Source organism: Salmo salar, chromosome ssa19, assembly GCF_905237065.1.
Source record: "Salmo salar chromosome ssa19, Ssal_v3.1, whole genome shotgun sequence".
Lineage (NCBI taxonomy): Eukaryota > Metazoa > Chordata > Actinopteri > Salmoniformes > Salmonidae > Salmo > Salmo salar.
Genome location: NC_059460.1, coordinates 57046730 through 57069108, shown reverse-complemented (window position 1 = coordinate 57069108; position 22379 = coordinate 57046730). Strand labels below are relative to the sequence as shown.

General features: G+C 42.2%; 4 protein-coding genes across 5 annotated transcripts; 1 reads left to right on the top strand and 3 right to left on the bottom strand.

The window, feature by feature from the left end:
- Window positions 1-527: 527 nt before the first annotated feature.
- On the bottom strand, window positions 528-1844 carry uqcc4 (ubiquinol-cytochrome c reductase complex assembly factor 4). The gene is made up of 2 exons (XM_045702541.1): window positions 1639-1844; window positions 528-1083 (listed from the first exon to the last, which is right to left on the bottom strand). The coding sequence occupies exons 1-2, from the start codon at window positions 1725-1727 to the stop codon at window positions 756-758; spliced, it is 417 nt and encodes a 138-aa protein (XP_045558497.1). The 5' UTR covers window positions 1728-1844; the 3' UTR covers window positions 528-755.
- Window positions 1845-2459: 615 nt separating this feature from the next.
- Window positions 2460-19152, top strand: chlsn (cholesin). Its single transcript, NM_001146629.2, is given in 6 exon segments — window positions 2460-2499; window positions 2840-2990; window positions 3125-3259; window positions 17251-17480; window positions 17757-17838; window positions 18202-19152. Coding segments are annotated over 5 exon segments (753 nt in total). The 5' UTR covers window positions 2460-2499; window positions 2840-2855; the 3' UTR covers window positions 18373-19152.
- Window positions 3261-6896, bottom strand: LOC106579224 (G-protein coupled estrogen receptor 1). 2 transcript variants are annotated; one of them, XM_045702539.1, is made up of 2 exons: window positions 6881-6896; window positions 3261-6156 (listed from the first exon to the last, which is right to left on the bottom strand). In XM_045702539.1, exon 2 carries the CDS (start codon window positions 5884-5886, stop codon window positions 4873-4875), a length of 1014 nt encoding a protein of 337 aa, XP_045558495.1. In that variant the 5' UTR covers window positions 5887-6156; window positions 6881-6896; the 3' UTR covers window positions 3261-4872. The 2 variants fall into 2 exon arrangements, with proteins under 2 accessions (XP_045558495.1, XP_014014398.1); XM_014158923.2 differs by lacking the exon at window positions 6881-6896 and adding an exon at window positions 6773-6833.
- On the bottom strand, window positions 10568-16211 carry LOC106579223 (uncharacterized). Its single transcript, XM_014158922.2, has 2 exons — window positions 16005-16211; window positions 10568-12069 (listed from the first exon to the last, which is right to left on the bottom strand). Exons 1-2 carry the CDS (start codon window positions 16005-16007, stop codon window positions 11020-11022), a joined length of 1053 nt encoding a protein of 350 aa, XP_014014397.1. The 5' UTR covers window positions 16008-16211; the 3' UTR covers window positions 10568-11019.
- Window positions 19153-22379: the final 3227 nt, after the last annotated feature.

Sequence of the window (22379 nt, the reverse complement as noted above, 5' to 3'; positions counted from 1 at the left end):
TAGTTGCACAAATCTGTCGCCAATTGGGTGGAAATGTAAACCTAAATCGGTAGTTAGGACTAAATTAAGGCTTAATTGAAGCAAAATTACTATACAAAGCAAACATGATCAGTCAAAGAACATTTCACAACCAGAGGTTAAAACAAGTGGCTCTACTAAAGGCATTGCTTCCAATACATTAACTACAATTGCATTTCTGTGTCTGCAAAACATTCAATGTAATGCAACTTGGTTAATTTCACTCAGATTTGCTTAGTGTACATGTCATCCTGCAGTGGCTAGGTAATGGCCCCTGCCATTGTATGTCAAGTATAAACTGCATCAATGTTACCTTCACACTATTCTGACAACTGGCCAGGTTAACGTGTTGTATTTCCTATAGGGTTTTACATTTAGAAAAATAAGTGTGATGTGAACCATTTTGATTGACGTCAAAGGATTTGTACATGGAGATAGATGCAGACCGAGTGAAAGTGGAGCCTGTATCAATATTTTCCAACAGAACAGATTGTCAATTGATCATAGTCTAAATCTTGATGGTGAAAAATTTAATGACAATTGGATTTTGGACAATAACTATTGAGCCTCTGCACTTATGGACACAGGTGGACAATAGTCAGAACATTACAATACATCTTATGAACATTGCTCTTCGGTCTGGAAGCATACACCAATTGTGCATGCCATAGACATGGCCTAATCTAGCTAAAATAAATAGCCTTAAATTATACTTTTTTTTTTAAAATGGCACAATATTAGCTAGATTTGCTTTGTTCTTCATCTGAGAGTAAGCCAGGTAACTGTTCATAGAGATTCTTCTCAAGCTGTTCATCAATAACCGTCTCGCCCCTGAGTGCGCACCACAGCAAGAAGCTCACCCCTAAGAGACTGATGGGGAGGACTTTCCACCATGGCCGCTGATACTTGCTTCCCAGGGACTGGTCTACATTCCAAGTCTTGTGACTGGCTTTACTGCTAGAGAACTTGATGGGTTGACTAAACTCTTCATCATCCTCATCTGCTGGTTTCTTTGACTTAGCCAGGCAATGGGAGGTCAAGCAGAGGGTCCGTATATGGTTCAATCTCAAAAGAAAAAGAGAACAACCTTTTTAGAATCTACAAAAACACTTAAAAAGCCAAAGTGACAACTGTTACATATCAAGAAATAGAATTCAATACAATACTGCCACCTGTTGATGTATTTTGGAAGCTGGCCTGGGCTGTGCATTCTATCATCTTTTGGCTACAACACACAAGCTATTTAGCAATCATGTAATCTTTTTCCTTTTCATATTTGAAAGAGCTTCAGATATGCAGCTACTCATGATCACAGATCTGACCGCAGGAAATGTAAGTAACTAGCAATCCCTGTTAACTAATGCGTAAATCACTTCTAACTGAGCATATATGAGGTGCCGGAAGCTTCAATAGAACTCCCAAGTCAAATCGGAAGGTCAAATAACCAATGACAGTACATTGGGAACACTCATGCGAGTGATGATTTTAAAACCTGAACCAAATGTGTACTACTTTGCTAACTTGCCTCTGTCAGGTTTGACTCATTGTCATTGTACCACTCACTGTCCATGAAAGTGAACATAAATAGCTATCTGGCTATATTTCTCATATTGTACATACCTCAGCTTTGTCTTGATACCACCAATCACAATCCCACGACACAGAGAATAGTGTGATAATCTAGATAAAACACGTCCTATTCTCGACATTTTGTAGAATGGTCATGTCATGGCAAAATCCTCAATTCGATGCAGGTCATGTAACATTTCGTCACACATATAACAATGAGACAGATATTTCACCGGATGTATAAATGTGAAGCATCCGGCTGGCGTTTCCACTCACTACCAAATATGGTGATGACAGTAACCGGCAGTGGGAGAAGATGGAGCGAGAGGGAACTGCGTTTTGTAGACTTTAACCTTAAATAAAAAATAAAATAAAAGCCGTTGTCGAGGAGAGCAAGAGCGAATTGAGTTATTGCACACGCGCACTTCACAAGGTGGGCGTTCCCTATCGGAAATATGCAAATACATTCTCGCTAGCTTTTGCTTGGCCCTGCCCAACTCCCATTGGAAACGACAGGCTTTGGTCTATCTTGGGTTTAGTTAAAATACATCTTTGATTTCCTTGTGCAATGCATTGTGTCCGTCAATAAATTCGTTTGCGAGATGTTCGAGAGGAAGAGGCCTTTGAATTTTATACTATAATCCTAAATGCTAAAGATCACAAATGCAATATACTGTGCTTGCATAAAATGTTGGACAATATTGTCATCTTTTGTAATTGCAAGAGCATTCACCTTGAGACTACAAGTCCCAGCACACTTAGGAACGTAACTAATCTCAAATCACCAATCACCGAACTGAAATGACTATTTGACCAATCACAACAAGCTAAGCGACAACACTTCCTGATTCACACAACGCATGTTGGTGTTCATGCTGCTGAGGTCAACGAGAGTACAGTTATTCTGTTACAGTAAGTTTATTCTTGTTAGTAAGTTATTAACATCTTTTGAATGTAACCTGCTTTAATTTTTGCTAACATGAAACAATAAAGCATGTCAAAGATGCTGAAACTAAATGGCAAGCTTATAACGTTATTGTGGTGTAATTAGCACTGTTGATAGCTAACGTTACAATAGCTAGCTAGCTAGTCAGTGTAAGTATCATAGCTAGTAATAATGAGCTAGTTTTCAAAGTAAAATTGTAGCTAAACGTCATATGAGAGTCATGACTTTTACCTTGACAGATATGTCAGGATGTCCATTGTCCAACACTGTACTGTGAAGCTAGCTAACTATGCAATTATGTTTCAGGAACAAGTTGGTTATCATGGCAAAGAGTAAATCATGTGAATCAGAACCCAAAAGAAGTGGGTCCAAAAGGAAGAAGTTGAATTCAAATGAGAGAAATGTCTGCATTGATGAAAGCAAAGTGAAAAAGAAAAGGAAAAATACTTACATTGAGGCAAGTATGGTAACAGTAATATGGTGATTTAAAAAAAAAAAAAAAAAAGATTGCATAGAGTCATATGTCATGACATTTCTTGTAAGCTGAGCTCATCATGATGAAATATTAAATAAGGTCTTGCACATTCCAAGGAGGCTCCTATACCAGTCCCCACAGTGTCAAAGAATACTTCAGAGGACGTGGTGACAAATTCAAAGAAACGCAAACAACCAGCAGATGATGCACAGAAGGAAAAGAAGCAGAAGAAGAAAAACAAAACTACTGGGGTAAACTGCTATATATTCCTGCTTTATTCATTTAATTTACAGAAAAAATGTTGTATGGTGACACCTCTAGATGGGGCCGCACACACACACACACAAAGCTTTCTACACATATTTGCCCATGGAAGTGATCAGAAATATATATATATATATATATATATATATATATATATATATATATATTTATAATTATGAAATTATCTGAACACTCTGTTACTCATTTTGCTTATGTTGTAGGTTAGACCCTATTTTACATCATCTGAGGTATTTTTGTTGTGCTCGCCATCAGTTGAGACACAGCATGCCTTTCAATACAGGGTGGTGGGTGTCATGTTTTGGCTGATAAATGTTCTAAAATGGGAATACAATTGAAACATTTTTACTTTCAAATGGTAGCACAAAGATAGTTGGAGGTCCACACATCAGAGAATGTTTATTTGAATGGGAATATCAGTTTTAAATTACACCTTCAATCTTCTTTAGGAAACCTGTTGGAATCATAGAAATAAAGATAATAGAATATACATTTCCATTTAAGTAGACATTTGACGATGGGTGGACTGGCACCCATCTTTGTGGTAGTAATTGGAAGTTCTAAATGTCCATTTATTTTATATTTCATTGATGTACTAGCTAAATTGTAGTGGTCTGAAGGGATATATCCATTCTATGAATTCTATTTCTACGATTGAAATGACACCCACCCTTATTCAAGAGTATGCTGTCTCAACCGATGGCGGACACAACAAACACCTCAGATTATCTAAAATGGGTCTAAACTATAAAATATGCAAAAATGAAGAAAATCAGAGTTGAAGCTTTTTTTAGACGTTAAAGTTTAAAATGACAATAAAGAAAAATGTTTCAAGAAAATAGTTGGACAACCCTGTTTGTAAGCTTCCATTCAGCCACAAGAGCAGTAGTGAGTTTGGGCACTGAACTCAGGCCTGGTAAGCAGTTGGCATTCCAATTCATCCCAAAGGTGTTCGATTGGTTTGAGGTCAGGGCTCTGTGCAGGCCAGTCAAGTTCTTCCACACCGATCTCAACAAACCATTTCCGTATGGACCTTGCTTTGTGCAGGGGGGCATTGTCATGCTGAAACAGGAAAGGTCCTTCCATAAACAGTTGCCACAATGTTGGAAGCACAGAATCGTGCTGCTGCTCGGCCATGGAAACACATTTCATGAAGCTCCCGACAAACATTCCTTGTGCTGACATTGCTTCCAGAGGCAGTTTGGAACTCGGTAGTGAGTGTTGCAACCGAGGACAGACGATTTTTACACGCTACGCACTTCAGCACTCGGTCCCATTCTGTGAGCGGCTGAGCCGTTGCTGCTCCTAAACGTTTCCACTTCACAATAACAGCACTTACAGTTGACCGGGGCAGCTCTGGCAGGACAAACATTTGACCAACTGATTTGTGTAAGTCAAAGGGAGTGAGGTCAGAAAGTGATTGAAATCCTGTCCAGGGCACACACATGTTGGTGAGTTTTGATTTGAAGGATGGATGGCTGGTTTGTAGAGGCAGCAGGAGCTTTGGAGAGGTTGTGTGATGGGACTGGTACTTTTAAGTATGGGACAGGGGCAGGAGCTTGCAGTGGGTAGGCCAGAGGGGCTAGCTACTCCAGCAGGAGCTGTCTAACTTGGCCCAGCTGATGTTTTCCTTGATGAAGCTCCTTAGCTTGTCCTGGAAGGTCTCCCCCAGGAAGCTGTAGACCAGGGGGTTGAGGCAGCTGTTGGAGAAGGCAGCCAGGTTGACCATGTGGGCCGTCAGAGGGTAGTCATGCCACAGCGTTCCATCCACATCGCCTCTCAGCAGGTGCACGCTGACAAACATGTTCTGCGGTAACCAGCAGGCGAAGAACACCAACACGGCCGCAGAAATCATCCTCAAAGCCTTCCGCTTCTGTGGCCGCCGCTGCAGCCCACTGTGCTCCCTTTGAGCGCTCACCAGAACCAGGGCGATCCTCCAGTAGCAGAGGCCCAGCACGCAGAAGGGCAGCAGGAAGCCCAGCGTAACCTCCAGCCACTGGATCTGGGATACGTTCGCGAAGCAGAAGTGGAGCTCCCCGGCGTGCTGCACCTGGGCCACGGTGAAGGGCAGCAGGGTGAACAGGGCGGAGGTCACCCAGATCAGGCAGCAGGTCAGACGGGCCCGGGGCATGCTCCTGCCCAGACTCATTGAGCCCGCCAGCACCACAAACCGGTCGAAGCTCATCCAGGTCAGGAAGAAGACGCTGCTGTACATGTTGACCTGCAGGAACAGGGCCATGAAGGTGCACAGGGCAGCCATGTCATAGTAGTGCTCGCTAAGGTTGAACACCTCGATCAGGGAGTCAGCCACCAGGACCAGGTCGGCAGCCGCCAGGTTGACAAAGTAAAGGTCGGGGGCGGTCATGCGGCCCTTGTGGCTCAGGTTGACGGCCAGGATGAGGACGTTCCCGATGAAGCCCACGGGGAAAAGGAAGATTGTGTAGAGGCAGGAGAGGAAGACGCTGATGGTGTAATGCTGGTGGGGGTCAGGTTCCTCTCCTGCCAGCCCAGATGAGGTGGCTGAGGAGCTATTCAACTGTTCTGTGACGTTGCTATAAATCGCAACGGGATAGTCCATGTACGTGCGCACCTCCATGTCATTGTCTGGTCTGGTGTCTGTCTGTGTCAAATGTTACAAGCTGTCATTTTGAGCCTGCAGTTGAACTCTAGCCCCAAGTTGTAATTTACAATGGGGTATCAAGGAGTTGTTGCCAGGTAAAAATCCCACATCAATAATAACCACTGCTGATAGTCTCTTTGTTTCTCACTCAAAGGTGTGTTGGCGTTTGGACACAAATAGTCACAGTGCTTTTTAGAAACACACTCTCTTGGTTCAGGTTGAAGGGTTGATGGCTCACTCACGGTGCTAGGAAGGGGATAAATAATGAAATGGGTAAAATCAAATGTTATTGGTCACATACACATATTTATCAGCTGTTATTGCGGGTGTAGTGAAATGCTTGTGCTCCTAGCTCAAACAGTGCAGTAGTATCAGTGCCCTTCAGTTGGTTTAAGTAACAACAAAAATAATTACTTAATCATTATTTATCTGAGAAGATTTGTCCTTCTTCCTTGCAGATGTGTGAACTAGCATAAATGAAAGCATGAAAATGTATGCAGTAGTAAACATTTTGGAACAAATGTAACTGGAACCGCACACTACATGTACAGTGGCTGATGAGGACATTTCTATGGCAATATCTTTACCATATAAGAGAAAGTTATTCTCGCCATGCAGCCTGAAAAAAGATACAAATCTTCTATACTAAAGACAACTTGAACAGAGTATTTTAACATGATCAGCTAAATACTTGGTATTGGCTTTCTGGCATTAGCTGAACTATGGGTTTTTTTAATATATTTTTTAAAACTATGGATTGTTGTCTCTCTTGTCCTAACTTAAGAGCTTGACTGACTCACTCTTAAGCCAGTCTGAAGCACTTGCCCTTTAGAGGGTGAGGTAAGAGGAAAAGCAAACTTACATTGTTGACTTCCTGTGTTGTTTTCATTACCAGAATGTATAGCTCATGTCGAGATCTTTCTCTGTCAGTGTAGAGGTATAACAACCATCACCAATCAATTCTCATTACCTTCCAACGACTGAGGCTGTGTAGACTTTCCTTACTGGCTCATCCCCCAAGTCATTTGACGTCACCCGCTCCTCAGCATAAGATAGAGATGTATGCAAACAGTCCTCTCTCTCTCTGCTGTTGTCCTCAGCTATAGCCGGTCTTCTCTACTGTTTTCTGTTACTTGAGACTGATTCTTAATGATTTTTTTTACACAGTTTTACTGTTTTTGCTCTATGGAAGGAATTTTTATTCAAGTATAATCATCCATGCATGAAGGGTGGATCATTATGTAGAATGTTCAAATATATAAATAAGGGAGTCACTGGGTATGGGTAACTTATGGGGAAACTGGAAACTGCCTCATATTTACACAAAACAAGATGGATGGCAGAACTGGTATGCTGTGGTGGAGAGTAGGGTATGTTGAGCCATTTTTTACATTCAACGTCAAGGGAAATGTAGTGTTATTTCTAACAAAGATATCTACATATATTTCAGGATGTTGTTTATCCCTGGAAATAAGATTTCATGATGTAAACATAACAGTTTTGAAAACATAGCTTGTCCAATAAGGGGTCTCTGTGTACGGGGTAAGTTGGGCATAGGGACAGGGTAAGTTGAGCCACCTTGGAGTAAGTGGATGGTGGTTGTCTGTGACAGTGGGTGATGGTAGTGGTAGGTCAAAGTTTAATTCATGGAATGGGGGTGTGGTATATCTTAGATCTGTATCTGAATGTAGGCATACATTTATGTTCAATATCACTTACCCTTCCATTTCTTCACCAGTTGTCTGGGACATGGATGTTATTTCGATGTGCCAATTCGTGGGCAAGTTCTCTGCATTTGAGACGAATAAGCCCATAAAACTGGTCAGTGAGATTAGATAAGACCCTGCTACTCTATCATATCCTCTTTCGCACAGGTGTAGGTGTTCTTTTTTTTGTCAATGTTCCTCTTCAGTGTCATTCAGTTAAAAATTGTATCCCTTTGCTGCTACTCGAATGTACTTTTTCCCTTCTCTCACTTCCTTAGCTGCTCTCTCAAGAACCACAAGGGGGGCTAGACTTGCTTGTTTTACGTTTGTATACGTACGGCATGATGACGGCTGCTCTGTAACCATAAAAATGCACAATATATTTTGTTGTTCATATCCATGACACATTGCAAAAATAGTGTGCATAAAACAGACAATTGTATCATTAGTATGGTGACCATTTGCTCATCTTACCCCAAGGCAAACATTTTTACTATAATTATCCCACACAGCTACAAGGATGCACTTTCATTTTTTATTTAACTAGGCAAGTCAGTTAAGAACAAGTTCTTAAGGGTTAACTGCCTTGTTCAGGGGCAGAATGACAGACTTTTAGCTTGTCAGGTCGAGGATTCGATCTAGCAACCTTTCAATTACTGGCCCAACGCTCTAACCACTATGCTACCTTGTAGCTGATAAGAGTCCCCAACTGATGTTATAAAACAATCACCTTTGGTTTAGATACAAGCATCATGAAACCCATAACACCAATTAATTTGATTTTCTGAAAATCATTTTGGACTTAACTTGCTTACCTCTATCCATGTGGTTTCTTCCTTCAGACTCCATTTTGTGTATGGCTTCCTAGAAACAAGGCATGGCTCAATTAACTCTTTGGCTCAACTTAACCCACTCTCCCCTATATAAAGTTACGCCATCACCTACTCAACACAACTTAAGGACATGTTTTCACCGTTGGAAATGTTCTTGTGAGATCTCTATTTAAATATATCTGAGTTTGTCAATCCATTTTTAGATGAGTCTCTGCCATCTATGAACAGGAAGCCCCTGGCTGCTAAGATTTGACATTTTCTTCATCACGCTACTGATTACTACCATAGGATGCTTGAACTATATCCAGTCCAAAAGAAACTTACACCAATGTTTTGGCAAGCTTCTCTTTAGTACATTCCTTTAGAAAATACAGTGCATTCGGAAAGTATTCAGACCCCTTGAGTTTTTCCACATTTTGTTATGTTACAGCCTTGTTCTATAATTGATTCAATTGTTTTTCCCCCTCAATCTACACACATTGCTCTATAATGACAAAGCAAAACCAGATTTGTATAATTTTTTTGCACATTTCTAAAAAATTGAGAAATCACATTTATATAAGATTTCAGACCCTTTACTCAGTATTTTGTTGAAGCACCTTTGGCAGCGATTACAGCCTTGAGTCTATTTGCGGAGTTTCTCCCACTCTTATCTACAGATCCTCTCAAGCTCTGACAGGTTGGATGGGGAGTGTCGCTGCACAGCTATTTTCAGGTCTCTCCAGAGATGTTTGATTGGGTTCAAGTCCGGGCTCTGGTTGGGCCACTCGAGGACATTCAGAGACTTGTCCCGAAGCCACTCCTGCGTTGTCTTGGCTGTGTGCTTAGGGTTGTTGTGCTGTTGGAAGGTGAACCTTCGCCCCAGTCTGAAGTCCTGAGCACTCTGGAGCAGGTTTTCATCAAGGACCTCTCTGTACTTTGCTCCATTCATCTTTCCCTCGATCCTGAATAGTCTCCCAGACCCTGCCGCTGAAAAACATCCCCACAGCGTGATGCTGCAATCACCATACTTCACCGTAGGGATGGTGCCAGGTTTCCTCCAGACGTGACGCTTGGCATTCAGGCCAAAGAGTTCAATCTTGGTTTCATCAGACCAGAGAATCTTGTTTCTCATGGTCAGAGTCCTTTAGGTGCCTTTTGACAAACTCCAAGCAGGCTGTCATGTGCCTTTTACTGAGGAGTGGCTTCCGTCTGGCCACTCTACTATAAAGGCCTGATTGGTGGAGTTCTGCAGAGATGGTTGTCCTTCTGGAAGGTTCTCCCATCTCCACAGAGGACCTCTGGAGCTTTGTCAGGGTGATCATCGGGTTCTTGGTCACTTCCCTGACCAAAGCCCTTCTCCCACGATTGTTCAGTTTGGCCAGGTGACCAGCTCTAGGAAGAGTCTTGGTTTAAGAATGATGGAGGCCACTGTGTTCTTGGGGACCTTCAATGCTGCAGAAATGTTTTGGTACCCTTCTCGAGATCTGTGCCTCGACACAATCCTGTCTCAGAGCTCTATGGACAATTCCTTCGACCTCATGGCTTGGTTTTTGCTTTGACATGCACTGTCAACTGTGGGACCTTCTATAGACTGGTCTGTGCCTTTGCAAATCATGTCCAATTAATTAAATCAATTTAATTTACTACAGGTGGACTCCAATCAAGTTGTAGAAACATCTCAAGGATGATCAATGGAAACAGGATGCACCTGAGCTCAATTTCGAGGCTTATACCAAAGGCTCTGAATAGTTATGTAAATCAGCTATTTCAGTTTTTTATTTCAAGTACATTTGCAAAAATGTGTAAAACCTGTTTTTGCTTTGTCATTATGGGGTTTTGTGTGTAGATTGATGACAAAAAATATATAATTTAACCAATTTTAGAATAAGGCTGTAACTTGGTAAAAGGGAAGGTCTGAAGACTTTCCAAATGCACTGTATTTCCTATGTAATGTGTTTTCCCACTATTCAGTTGTCATATTGTGGCATTGAGTTTGAATGGGTTTTTGTGTAAAACATGTTTATGCCAACACAGCCACTGTCTGTTTCTTGGAAGAGGGGTGTGTCAAATAGCAAGTCTAAGTGTAGAAACAGTAGCACATAATGTCAGTTGAATTAGTAGAAATAGTCTTGCCAATGATTGTTAATGGTTTATTTGTCATTGCACAACTTCGTTTTACACTAAGTCGTTTGCAATTTCACTATCATCATATTTGAAAAGTCACCAATGAAATGTACAGACATCGTTCGATTCACAGAAGAAAAAAAAAATCACATACTAAAGTCGGTTGGTTGGTGAAGTAACAGTACGCTGATCATACATGAAATAAGATTATAATCGTTAGGTTGAAAAAGTTACAAAAAAGTACATTGGAAAACAAAACTGAATAACACTATTTACAGTCTTCAAATTCAAGCCAAAATTATATGTAAACGATCAGCAAGTAAACTTCCAGAATGTAGCCTTGCTTTTAAGTTATCTGCTGTCAGCTTCTAATATATATGAATCAACGCTTATAGGGATAGATTTGGCGGTCTTAAAAAAGGCATAATATTCCTGAATCCAGAATGTCTGAGATGGTTATTGACCTAAGGGTTATAGTCCTGAGTGTCAGTGATCTCAATATGGGGGGCCATGATCTGTCTGTGGGTCTGTCGGCCCCCCAGGCCCCGGCAGCAGTCGCGGAGCTGCCTTGTCACCTCCAGAAGGCTCTCCCTGCACGGCCTATGCAGCAGGAGCACTAACACTAGACACACACAACTCCCAGAGAACATCACAAACTCGGACACATGCATGAACGCCCTCTCGTGATAGCTGAGATCACCAGCCTGCTGCATCCCTGCCCCCCTCACCAGCACAATGCCATGGAATAGCTGACATACAAATATCACCACAGCCACGGCCAGGAAAACTGGACCTTCCTCTGATCCGGAGAGGAACCGGCTGCTGGATTTCCATTGGCGGACGCAGCCGCCTGTCAGGAGCCCCAGCAGGAGGAGGTAGGGAATTAGGAGCCCTAGACAAAGCTTCGCCATGGCATAAGACCTTCCTGCCTCAGCTGGGTCTATAATACATATGCCCTCCAAATGCAGTTCCTGGGGGGGGCCTCTGAGTTTGGCTAGCACCAAGGAGCACAGGATAGAAACCAGGACCACCAGAGCCACACAGACCCCAGGCCTCTTCAGCAGGGCGTGAGTTGGGGTGTCGAAGGTCAGGGCGTATCCCATGAACACCAGGAGCAACAGCCCGCAGAGGGATGCCATGTTGACGGTGAAGGCGAGTGCAGCACAGCCGATGTGTGTTGTCACCAGGTAGCTGGGCCGGTGTGCTACGGAAGAGAGGGAGAGGAGCAAGAGAAGGAGCTGGGAGCTGGAAAAGGCCCAGAGCAGGGAGTCCAGCCAGGCCAGGTGCCTCTGGGCTCTGTAGGACCGAATTAAGCCGTAGAGTAGAATGCATGCCGAGGCCAAGCCCAGCACGGCACAGAGGGCATAGACGTAGTTGGCCCTGGATGTCAGGTCGTTGGCTGCGATTTTGGCAATGAAGTCTGAGGTGTTCAAGGGGCTGGATGTTGAGGTGATGTTGAAGGGTTGCATGTCGGTGCTCATCTCAGTCTGGGGCAGAAAGTCTGTTTGATTTGCCTTGTGTCCAATGAGGAAAAAAGAACACATGGCAATTTAGAACAATAAGAGCGTACACAATCCAATTTTCATTGATGAGATTACACAACACTGTTCCAGTTACAACATGACCATCTAATGTTCAGTCACTGAGCATTTGCTTTGTTCCTGCAGTTACACACCAAAGACGACATTATAAACAATGCCAATACAGTCACACCAAATAAAGAGTTAATGAAACGTATAGATATGAAGAAATATCAAAACCGTTGTCGGAAGCCTTGTGTGCTTTCACAGGGTGTTACTGAATGTGTTTGGGCTGGTATCCAGAGGAGTTATAAACTCAGCAAAAAAAATAAATGTCCTCACTGTCAACAGCGTTTATTTTCAGCAAACTTAACACGTGTAAATATTTGTATGAACATAACAAGATTCAACAACTGAGACATAAACTGAACAAGTTCCACAGACATGTGACTAACAGAAGTGGAATAATGTGTCCCTGAACAAAGGTGGGGTCAAAAGTAAGTCAGTATCTGGTGTGGCCACCAGCTGCATTAAGTACTGCAGTGCATCTCCTCATGGACTGCACAAGATTTGCCAGTTCTTGCTGTGAGATGTTACCCCACTCTTCCACCAAGGCACCTGCAAGTTTCCGGACATTTCTGGGGCGAATGGCCCTAGCCCTCACCCTCCGATCCAACAGGTCCCAGACGTGCTCAATGGGATTGAGATTCGGGCTCTTCGCTGGCCGTGACAGAACACTGACATTCCTGTGTTGCAGGAAATCACGCACAGAATGAGCAGGATGGCTGGTGGCAATGTCATGCTGGAGGGTCATGTCAGGATGAGCCTGCGGGAAGGGTACCACATGAGAGAGGAGGATGTCTTCCCTGTAACACACAGCATTGAGATTGCCTGCAATGACAACAAGCTCAGTCCGATGATGCTGTGACACACCGCCCCAGACCATGACAGACCCTCCACCTCCAAATCCATCTCGCTCCAGAGTACAGGCCTCGGTGTAACGCTCATTCCTTCGGCGATAAACGCGAATCCAACCATCACCCCTGGTGAGACAAAACCGCGACTCGTCAGTGAAGAGCACTTTTTGCCAGTCCTGTCTGGTCCAGCGACGGTGGGTTTGTGCCCATAGGCCATGTTGTTGCCAGTGATGTCTGGTGAGGACCTGCCTTACAACAGGCCTACAAGCCCTCAGTCCAGCCTCTCTCAGCCTATTGCAGACTGTCTGAGCACTGATGGAGGGATTGTGCGTTCCTGGTGTAACTCGGGCAGTTGTTGTTGCCTTCCTGTACCTGTCCCGCAGGAGTGATGTTCGGATGTACCGATCCTGTGCGGGTGTTGTTACACGTGGTCTGCCACTGCGAGGACGATCAGCTGTCCGTCCTGTCTCCCTGTAGCGCTGTCTTAGGAGTCTCACAGTCCGGACATGGCAATTTATTGCCCTGGCCACATCTGCAGTCCTCATGCCTCCTTGCAGCATGCCTAAGGCATGTTCACGCAGATGAGCAGGGACCCTGGGCATCTTTCTTTTGGTGTTTTTCAGAGTCTGTAGAAAGGCCTCTTTAGTGTCCTAAGTTTTCATAACTGTGACCTTAATTGCCTACCGTCTGTAAGCTGTTAGTGTCTTAACGACCGTTCCACAGGTGCATGTTCATTAATTGTTTATGGTTCATTGAAAAGGTATGGGAAACGGTGTTTAAACCCTTTACAATGAAGATCTGTGAAGTTATTTGGATTTTTACCAATTATCTTTGAAAGACAGGGTCCTGAAAAAGGGACATTTCTTTTTTTGCTGAGTTTATTACAAAGTCGGTTCAATGCTTTAACCAGCAACAGTGCCTTCCGAAAGTATTCATACCCATGGACTTATTCAACATTTTGTTGTGTTACAGCCTGAATTAAACATTTTTATGAAAGTTTTTTTTTTTCACACCCATTTTTTTTTTTCACACCCATATCATTTTAGATTACTTAAGATTTGAGCAGATTTATTTTTTTGAATACCTCACAAATGATCGGAATGACAGCCTACTTTGACACTGGGAATCTGAGATCAAGAAAAAAAACTTCAATACATCAATAGCCTAGACCTAGGTGTGTAAAAAAAGATTTCCAGTTTCACTGACTCACCCAACGATGCGCACCTCACTCACCGGCGATGGCTGAAGCCTCTCTCGTTTTACTTTGTAAATCAATGCCGTTGAAATATTGCAAAAGGCCTGTTTTGTTTGAATGCTGCTCACTGACCGATTTGCCGCACGTTCCCAACTGTAGGCATGCCTTTTGAGTGGGCTACTCACAATACACAGCTAGGCAATACATTATTATTATTATTATTATTTTAAAGCTATTTATCCTCTGTGGCTTAATTATAGACTTTATTTCTGAACAGACAGAAGTAATTCTAAATAACTTTGGCAAATGTATTTCAGTTTATATGGGGTGTTATGTCACCTCTAGCATCGTTGCCGTGGCTATGATTCTATTATGAAATAAATTATGAAATGCAACACTGGAGAGAAGAGAGTTGCAGCCTCATGTCTGTCAGAGAGCGGGAGAGAGATCATATAAGTTAATGTCATTCTAGTTCTGAGAGATACAGAGGCGCTTCTCTCTCACCACAGCAATGGCCATGCGACGGTCTATAGGCTGCGATGTTGCATAAACCCAGGCCGGTCCAAGTCAATTCTGAAAATATCAGGCACGTTTTCACATTAAGTTATTTGGGTAGTAGGAGAATTGCAGAGGCAACTTGAATTACCTCTGATTGCTTTAATTTTAACGTTTACATTGCAAACTGTGAAAATGAATTTTTCATGCCAAGAAAGGTACCGGATCCTGGCAAATGGGTTCCCAGAACGAAACAGTCCAAAACTGAGTGGTGCAGGATCTGGCTCAAATTAAACGCAGGTTGTGTTGGATTTGCCCCAAACATAACACTTTGTATTCAGGACATAAAGTTAATTTCTTTGCCACATTTTTGGGAGTTTTACTTTAGTGTCTTATTGCAAACAGGATGCATGTTTTGAAATATTTGTATTCTGTACAGGCTTCCATCTTTTCACTCTGTCATTTAGGTTAGTATTGTGGAGTAACTACAATGTTGTTGATCCACCATCAGCTTTCTCCTATCACAGTCATTCAACTCTGTAATTGTTTTAAAGTCACCATTGGCCTCATGGTGAAATCCCTAAGCGGTTTCCTTCCTCTCCGGAAACTGAGTTAGGAAGGACGCTTATATCTTTGTAGTGACTATTGATATACCAATAGGCGCCCTTCTTTGCAAGGCATTAGAAAACCTCCCTGGTCTTTGCGGTTGATTCTGTTGTCGAATTTCACTGCTTGACTGAGGGACCTTACAGATAATTGTATTTGTGGGGTACAAAGATGAGGTAGTTATTCAAAAATCATGTTAAGCACAGTTTTTGCACAAAGAGTCCATGCAACTTACATGACTTGTTCTACAAATTTTTACTCCTGAACTAATTTAGGCTTGCAATAACAAAGGGGTTGAATACTTTTTTACTCAACACATTTTAGCTTTTTATTTTTAATTAATTTATAAAAAGGACTAAAAACATAATTCCACTTTTACATTTATGGGGTATTGTGTGTAAGCCAGTGACACAAAATCTCAATTTAATCCATTTTACTGCACCTGCTTTCCCCAAAAGAGCATCACACTAAGATGGATGTTACCATGTCATTCAGTTTTGCAGAAATTGCTAATTTTACCAACATATAAAAACTACACACTGCCAGCTCTGTGTTGGCTCTCTCAGCAGGGTAGAGAACCTCCTAGTCCCTTATTTCTCATAGACAATATCTAAGAAAACGTTGGTTTGTGGACTATCACCACATAGACCTCCCCATACCCTGCTTTGAGTAGGAAGGAACTCACTGCACACAAAGCAACAAATGTTTCCGCTTACCATTTTCACTTTCGGCTGGAGTCTTCTGTTTATTTTCACTAACTCTGTCTGCCAAGGCGATCTAAAGTCTCATTCTCTTGGATTGATGCATGTTGCGTGGATATAGGCGAGCAGAGCAAGTCATCAAGTTTCAGTGGAGAGGTTGTTGTATTTTTATTGGCTACACCCAGCCAGCATATTCTGAGAATGACTTGGTGGCCACGTGATCTAAATCTTTTCCTCCCACACTTGTTTTTTTTTTATGACTATAGAAACCCACAAGAAACATGTCCCTTGTTTGAGTTTGTCTGAGAAGGTGTCTGTGTTTTTCATATGAATTACACTTTTCTTTTTTGGAAGTAATGGGGTTTACTTTTCCAAGAAACTAAATCCAAAATGCTAAATCTTTTCAATTCATCAATCTTCTCTTGTACAAAGACACATGTACCCTTTGCCTCTCGACGCAAGATCCTCTTTTTCCTAATGTGTTTCAGTGAAACGCAATGGCTTTAAAAAAAATAAACATCTGTGGAGCAGTTCAGTTGACTTATTTTCACAGTGGAAAATTCTCTGAGCATCAATGGAACTATTTTCACTGGACTTATTTCAAACTGTGTACGTCAGATTCACCCCTGTAAATACACAGAAATGGAAAATGCCTGAAGGGTGTCTCTGGTCTCGCGGTAGCTTGAATCGACACTCTGCTCTCTTACCTTCTCTTCTGCTCTCTCCCTATTTGCTCCTTTTAGTTCTAACAGCTTGAAATGTTCTTACCCCTTAGTCTTTTAAAGTGGCTCAATATACTTTCACCGTACTATGATCTTCATTTCAGTAATGAGACGGCTGAAGTTGCACGGACTCTTTTTAATTGAAAAGTCATGTGTAACATTTGGCATGTGATGGAAGGCTGTTTATTTTCACTTTGCTAGAGACAGGATGTTGGAAGGCGCTCTTCTGATTTAACCTGAGGTGCGGTTGACCATATTGAACTTCAGAATGTGTCTCTCGCTGGCCTCACTTTGCTGTAGATGCAGGAAATGGCCCTTGAACAGCCAAGGGACAGGAAGTAGCCTCAGCCCAGCTGGAGGCAAGACACCCCTCACTTATGTTTTACCTCCATCCCTTAGCAGAATGAGATATGAAATGAATCTGATATGTAGTTAAGTCCAATAAAAGTATAAAAAAATAAATCTTATTCAGTACATTGTGGAGATAATTAATGACAGTGTGATTTAAAAAAAAATAAATCCCTGGTTTTGTTGAGCAGAGTCCCGAGCCAATCATAGTCCCAGCTGCAGCAGAAGATGAGGAGGAAGATAAAGTGATGGAGGGAGAGGAGGACTTGAGTCCAGAGGAGAGACGAGTCCTCGAGAGGAAAATGAAGAAGATTCTGAAAAAGGAGCAAAAGGATCAACTTAAAGCTGAAGGGAAGACAGAAGACAAAGATGAGGCCTCCAAACCCATTGCTCCCCAACAGGCGCTAGACTACCTTACCTGGTAAGTGAGGAGAGTGCACCATATGAATCACACCCACACACTGCGACTTCAAGTAAAACGGATATCTTCTGTTTATTGCACTCTTCACTGCTGATGTTGCTGTATGTTGGACATAAATGTCCCCAAACACATTCCAAATTGAGTACTACTGTGCAATCAAATTTGCTACAGTACTGGATGATCACAGTAAAATGTAGCTTGTTAGCAACCTTAAATACAGCATGGTGTTTGTTGGAGGTGATCTATTATCTATTTTGTCTTTCTCCATCTTTGCAGTTGGGCTGAGAACCGTAAGGAGTGGAAGTTCCAGAAGACCAGGCAGACGTGGTTACTACAGCACATGTTTGACTCAGAGAAGGTAAACTGTCCTAAGACCTGAGTGGAAACCCTTTTCATCCATCTAATCAGATATTGATTGTGCTTTTTACAAACACTTTTCTTGCATGTAGTCAAACCTAAACCCCCAAAGAGCAATCTTAGGGCTCCCCCTGTTGGGAGAGGTTGCTCATCTGTGTTGAGTGTCTCCTTTCAACTGCCAAGTAACAGACATGACTTTCTGTGCAAATATGTTATGACACCCTTACCTGTATCTCACCTGAAATAGAACGTATAGCCTTTATAATATACTAATTAGGTAGTTATTTCTTTTAAAATCCTAAGAAGTCAATGAGGCCGTAACTTTTCTTACATAAGGACAAAATCACGTTCTCTGTCTCCACAGATCCCAGATGAGAACTTCTCTGTGCTTCTGTCTTACCTGGAGGGGCTGCGTGGGGGGGCCAGGGACACCACCGTGCAGAAGGCTGAGACATTGGTGCGGGAGGGGGAACAGGACACAGATGCCCAGCAGAGGATACAAAGAGCTAGGGAAATCATCCAGCTGCTTTCCTGACAAACCACTACCATTATTCTAGATGATCAATCAAATACCACCACAGCCCCACCACCACACTCAAAGGGAATATTCAGTTCACTAGAATCTTATCTGCTGGTTCCTCAATTAATGCAGTGTGTGGTATATTCACTGTGTATACAAAATTAAATGGCAAGCATCCATGGTTGCTGGGATTTTGATACCAATGAATTCCATATTATGTTCACACATCTGTTAAGTATTGTGATGCTGTACGTTTTGTTATGACATGATGTAATGTGAATAGATCCATGGTTTCATGTAATCAAACTTGTCATTTGCCAGTAGATGAGTCATTTAAAGCTGCAATATGTAACTTTTTGGGCAACGCTGCCAAATTCACATAGAAATGTGAGTTATAGATCTGTTATTTGCAATGAAAGCAAGTCTAAGAAGCAGTAGATCTGTTCTATGTGCGCTATGCTTCCTGTGCTTAAGTTTCGGTTTTTACTTTCAGTTTTGTACACCAGCTGAAAATACAATATTTTGGGTTATGGAAAATGTTTCACAGCAGTTTAGATGGTACAATGATTCTCTACACTATACTTGCTTGTTTGGTCACATAAACTGAAATCAGGAAAACTATTTGAATTTTAGTAACCAGGAACTTGTGCATAGTGCCTCTTTAACCCTTCACAGTACTCTATTCTAAAGCAGATTGTTAATTTTGCTGGGGGAAGATGGGCCGTTTGTGCTTCATCTGTATCCTCAATGTGAGGTAGCCTTTTTAACAGTTTGTCTGGCTATATACAGAATATATATTGGAATTCCCCCCCACAAAAATAATAAATGAGTATGAAGTATAAAAAAATTCTGTAACAAGAGTAACACATTTTATTCAAAGTCTTGCACACTAGACTGCTATCAAGCCAATGTTTCACTGTTGCAGTACAACCAATGCAACTTTTGGGAAACTGAAGTGAGTTCTTCAAGACTACTTCTTGAGTATGCAGTTTGCCCCGCCTGTGTTTTGGCCAATGGCTAATAAATTCAGCTGTGACTGCGATCAATGCCAAGCAGAGACCAGGGCCTGGTCCAGCATCAACCATCAACCAAATCTACCATAGATTTGCACCCATTTTCCATACCCCACCCTACCATGAGACATCCATGTCTTCATCACTGGAAAATATAAATGGTTAAGTTTTGACAACCTTACAAACAGGGTTGTCAAACTATTTTATAAAAAGCTGTTTAATGATAAAAAAGCGTAAACTCAAATTTGTTTCATTGTCGCATAGTTGTAGTTTAGACCCTTCTGTGTATAAAGTTGATGCGGGAAGGCAAAAAATGATCTAACGATGCACTTAGTTATTTAGAAAACTGCCTCAGACCAGCTATCGTTTTCAAATGCAACTTTATGAACAAGTTCTCTGAGGCAGGCATTAGATTACAACTTTTGACCATCACTCTCTGCCATCAGGTGAGTATGAATTAATTATCAGCAATTGTCTATATGGTGTAGCTAGCTATAGCTGGTCCTTCCCTCCACCAAATAATGGCAGAGATAGGAATTAAGATTAATCGTTCAATTGTTCAATCATTCTCAATGGTAATGTGATTATAAACTGGGTGGTTTGAGCCCTGAAAGCTGATTGGCTGATTATAAACTGGTTACCAACATATCAGACTGTATACCACGGTGTGACAAAACATTTATTTTTACTGCTCTAATTAGGTTGGTAACCAGTTTATAATAGCAGTAAGGCACCTCGTGGGTTTGTGATATATGGCCAATATGCCACGGCTAAGGGCTATGTCCAGGCACTCTTCGTTGTGCCGTGCTTATGAACAGCCCATAGCTGTGGTATATTGACCATATACCACACCCCCTCGGGCCTTATTGCTTAAGTATACTCTGTATCTGTAGAGACATTGGTGGGTGTACTGCGTATGCCTGTGAATGGCCACCACTACACATGCACCACTTGGTTATTGAAGCTGGCAGTGACACTGCTGCCCTTCCTTGCATGGTATGGCTCTTTCCCCTTTCATTCCTTCTTCCCACCCTGCCTCCTTACACCCAGCTTTAAGCATTTCATCCCTCGTTCCCTTCCTCCACACAACTTTAAGCGTCAACCTCTCTTTCCTTCTATCCCTCCCTCAAGCGCTCCCCTGCCCCATAATCGGAAACATTCCCTTTAATGGATATTTTTTTTTTACCATTCCTCTCCCTTAGTTTAATCTGGCTTGTTGTATAATAACATATTTCCATCTTCATTCATCTTCATTCCATAGAGACGCTGGATGCATAGTTACAGTCTCTTACAATCACTCACATGTTCAGTAGAGAAACACATCAGCCCATGGCCCGGTTTCCCAAAAGCATCTTAAGGCTAAGTTAATCATCAGAACCTTCGTAGGAGCATCGTTAAATCTCAAATCAAAAATCTAATATCATTTTATTGGTTGCATACACGTGTTTAGCAGATGTTATTGCGGGTGTAGCGAAATGATTGTGTTCCTAGCTCCAACAGTGCAGTAATATCAAAAAATACACACAAATCTAAAAGTAAAATAATGGAATAAAGAAATACAGAAATATTAGGATGGCAATGTCGGAGTCCAGAGTATGTATGTATGTATATATAGTACCAGTCAAAAGTTGACACACCTACTCATTCAAGAGTTTTTTAAAGATTTACTATTTTCTACATTGTAGAATAATAGTGAAGACATCAAAACTATGTAATAACACATGGAATCATGTAGTAACCAAAAGTGTTAAACAAATCAAAATATATTTAATATTTTAGATTCTTCAAAGTAGCCACCCTTTGCCTTGTTGACAGCTTTGCACATTCTTGGCATTCTCTCAACCAACTTCACCTGGAATGCTTTTCCAACAGTCTTGATGGAGTTCCCACATATGCTGAGCACTTGTTGGCTGCTTTTCCTTCACTCTGCAATCCAACTCATCCCAAACCATCTGTAGCTGCAGCTGTATTCATCAACCTGGCCAAGGCTTTCGACTCTGTCAATCACCACATTCTTATCGGCAGACTCAACAGCCTTGGTTTCTCAAATGACTGCCTGGCCTGGTTCACCAACTACTTCTCAGACAGAGTTCAGTGTGTCAAATCAGAGGGCCTGTTGTCCAGACCTCTGGCAGTCTCTATAGGGGTGCCACAGGGTTCAATTCTTGGGCCAACTAATTTCTCTGTATACATCAATGATGTCGCTCTTGCTGCTGCTGGTTCTCTGATCCACCTCTATGCAGACGACACCATTCTGCATACTTCTGGCCCTTCTTTGGACACTGTGTTAACTAACCTCCAGACGAGCTTCAATGCCATACAACTCTCCTTCCGTGGCCTCCAACTACTCTTAAATGCAAGTAAAACTAAATGCATGCTCGTCAACCGATCGCTGCCTGCACCTGCCCGCCCGTCCAGCATCACTACTCTGGACGGTTCTGACTTAGAATATGTGGAAAACTACAAATACCTAGGTGTCTGGTTAGACTGTAAACTCTCCTTCCAGACTCACATTAAGCATCTCCCATCCAAAATGAAATCTAGAATCGGCCTCCTATTACGTAACAAAGCATCCTTCACTCATGCTGCCAAACATATCCTCGTAAAACTGACTATCCTGCTGATCCTTGACTTCGGCGATGTCATTTACAAAATAGCCTCCAACACTCTACTCAACAAATTGGATGCAGTCTATCACAGTGCCATCCGTTTTGTCACCAAAGCCCCATATACTACCCACCACTGCGACCTGTATGCTCTCGTTGGCTGGCCCTCACTTCATATTCGTCGCCAAACCCACTGGCTCCAGGTCATCTATACGTTTTTCCTAGGTAAAGCCCCGCCTTATCTCAGCTCACTGGTCACCATAGCAGCACCCACCCGTAGCACGCACTCCAACAGGTATATTTCACTGGTCACCCCCAAAGCCAATTCCTTTTTTGGCCGCCTTTCCTTCCAGTTGTCTGCTGCCAATGACTGGAACGAATTGCAACAACAACAAACAAACAA

Excerpts from the sequence above, each read along its gene's own strand:
- uqcc4 (XM_045702541.1), bottom strand. The coding sequence starts at position 1,727 with ATGTCGAGAATAGGACGTGTTTTATCTAGATTATCACACTATTCTCTG. Across the intron at positions 1,084-1,638 it reads GGTATCAAGACAAAGCTGAG|ATTGAACCATATACGGACCC; the intron begins GTATGTACAATA and ends TTTTCTTTTGAG.
- LOC106579224 (XM_045702539.1), bottom strand. The coding sequence starts at position 5,886 with ATGGAGGTGCGCACGTACATGGACTATCCCGTTGCGATTTATAGCAAC.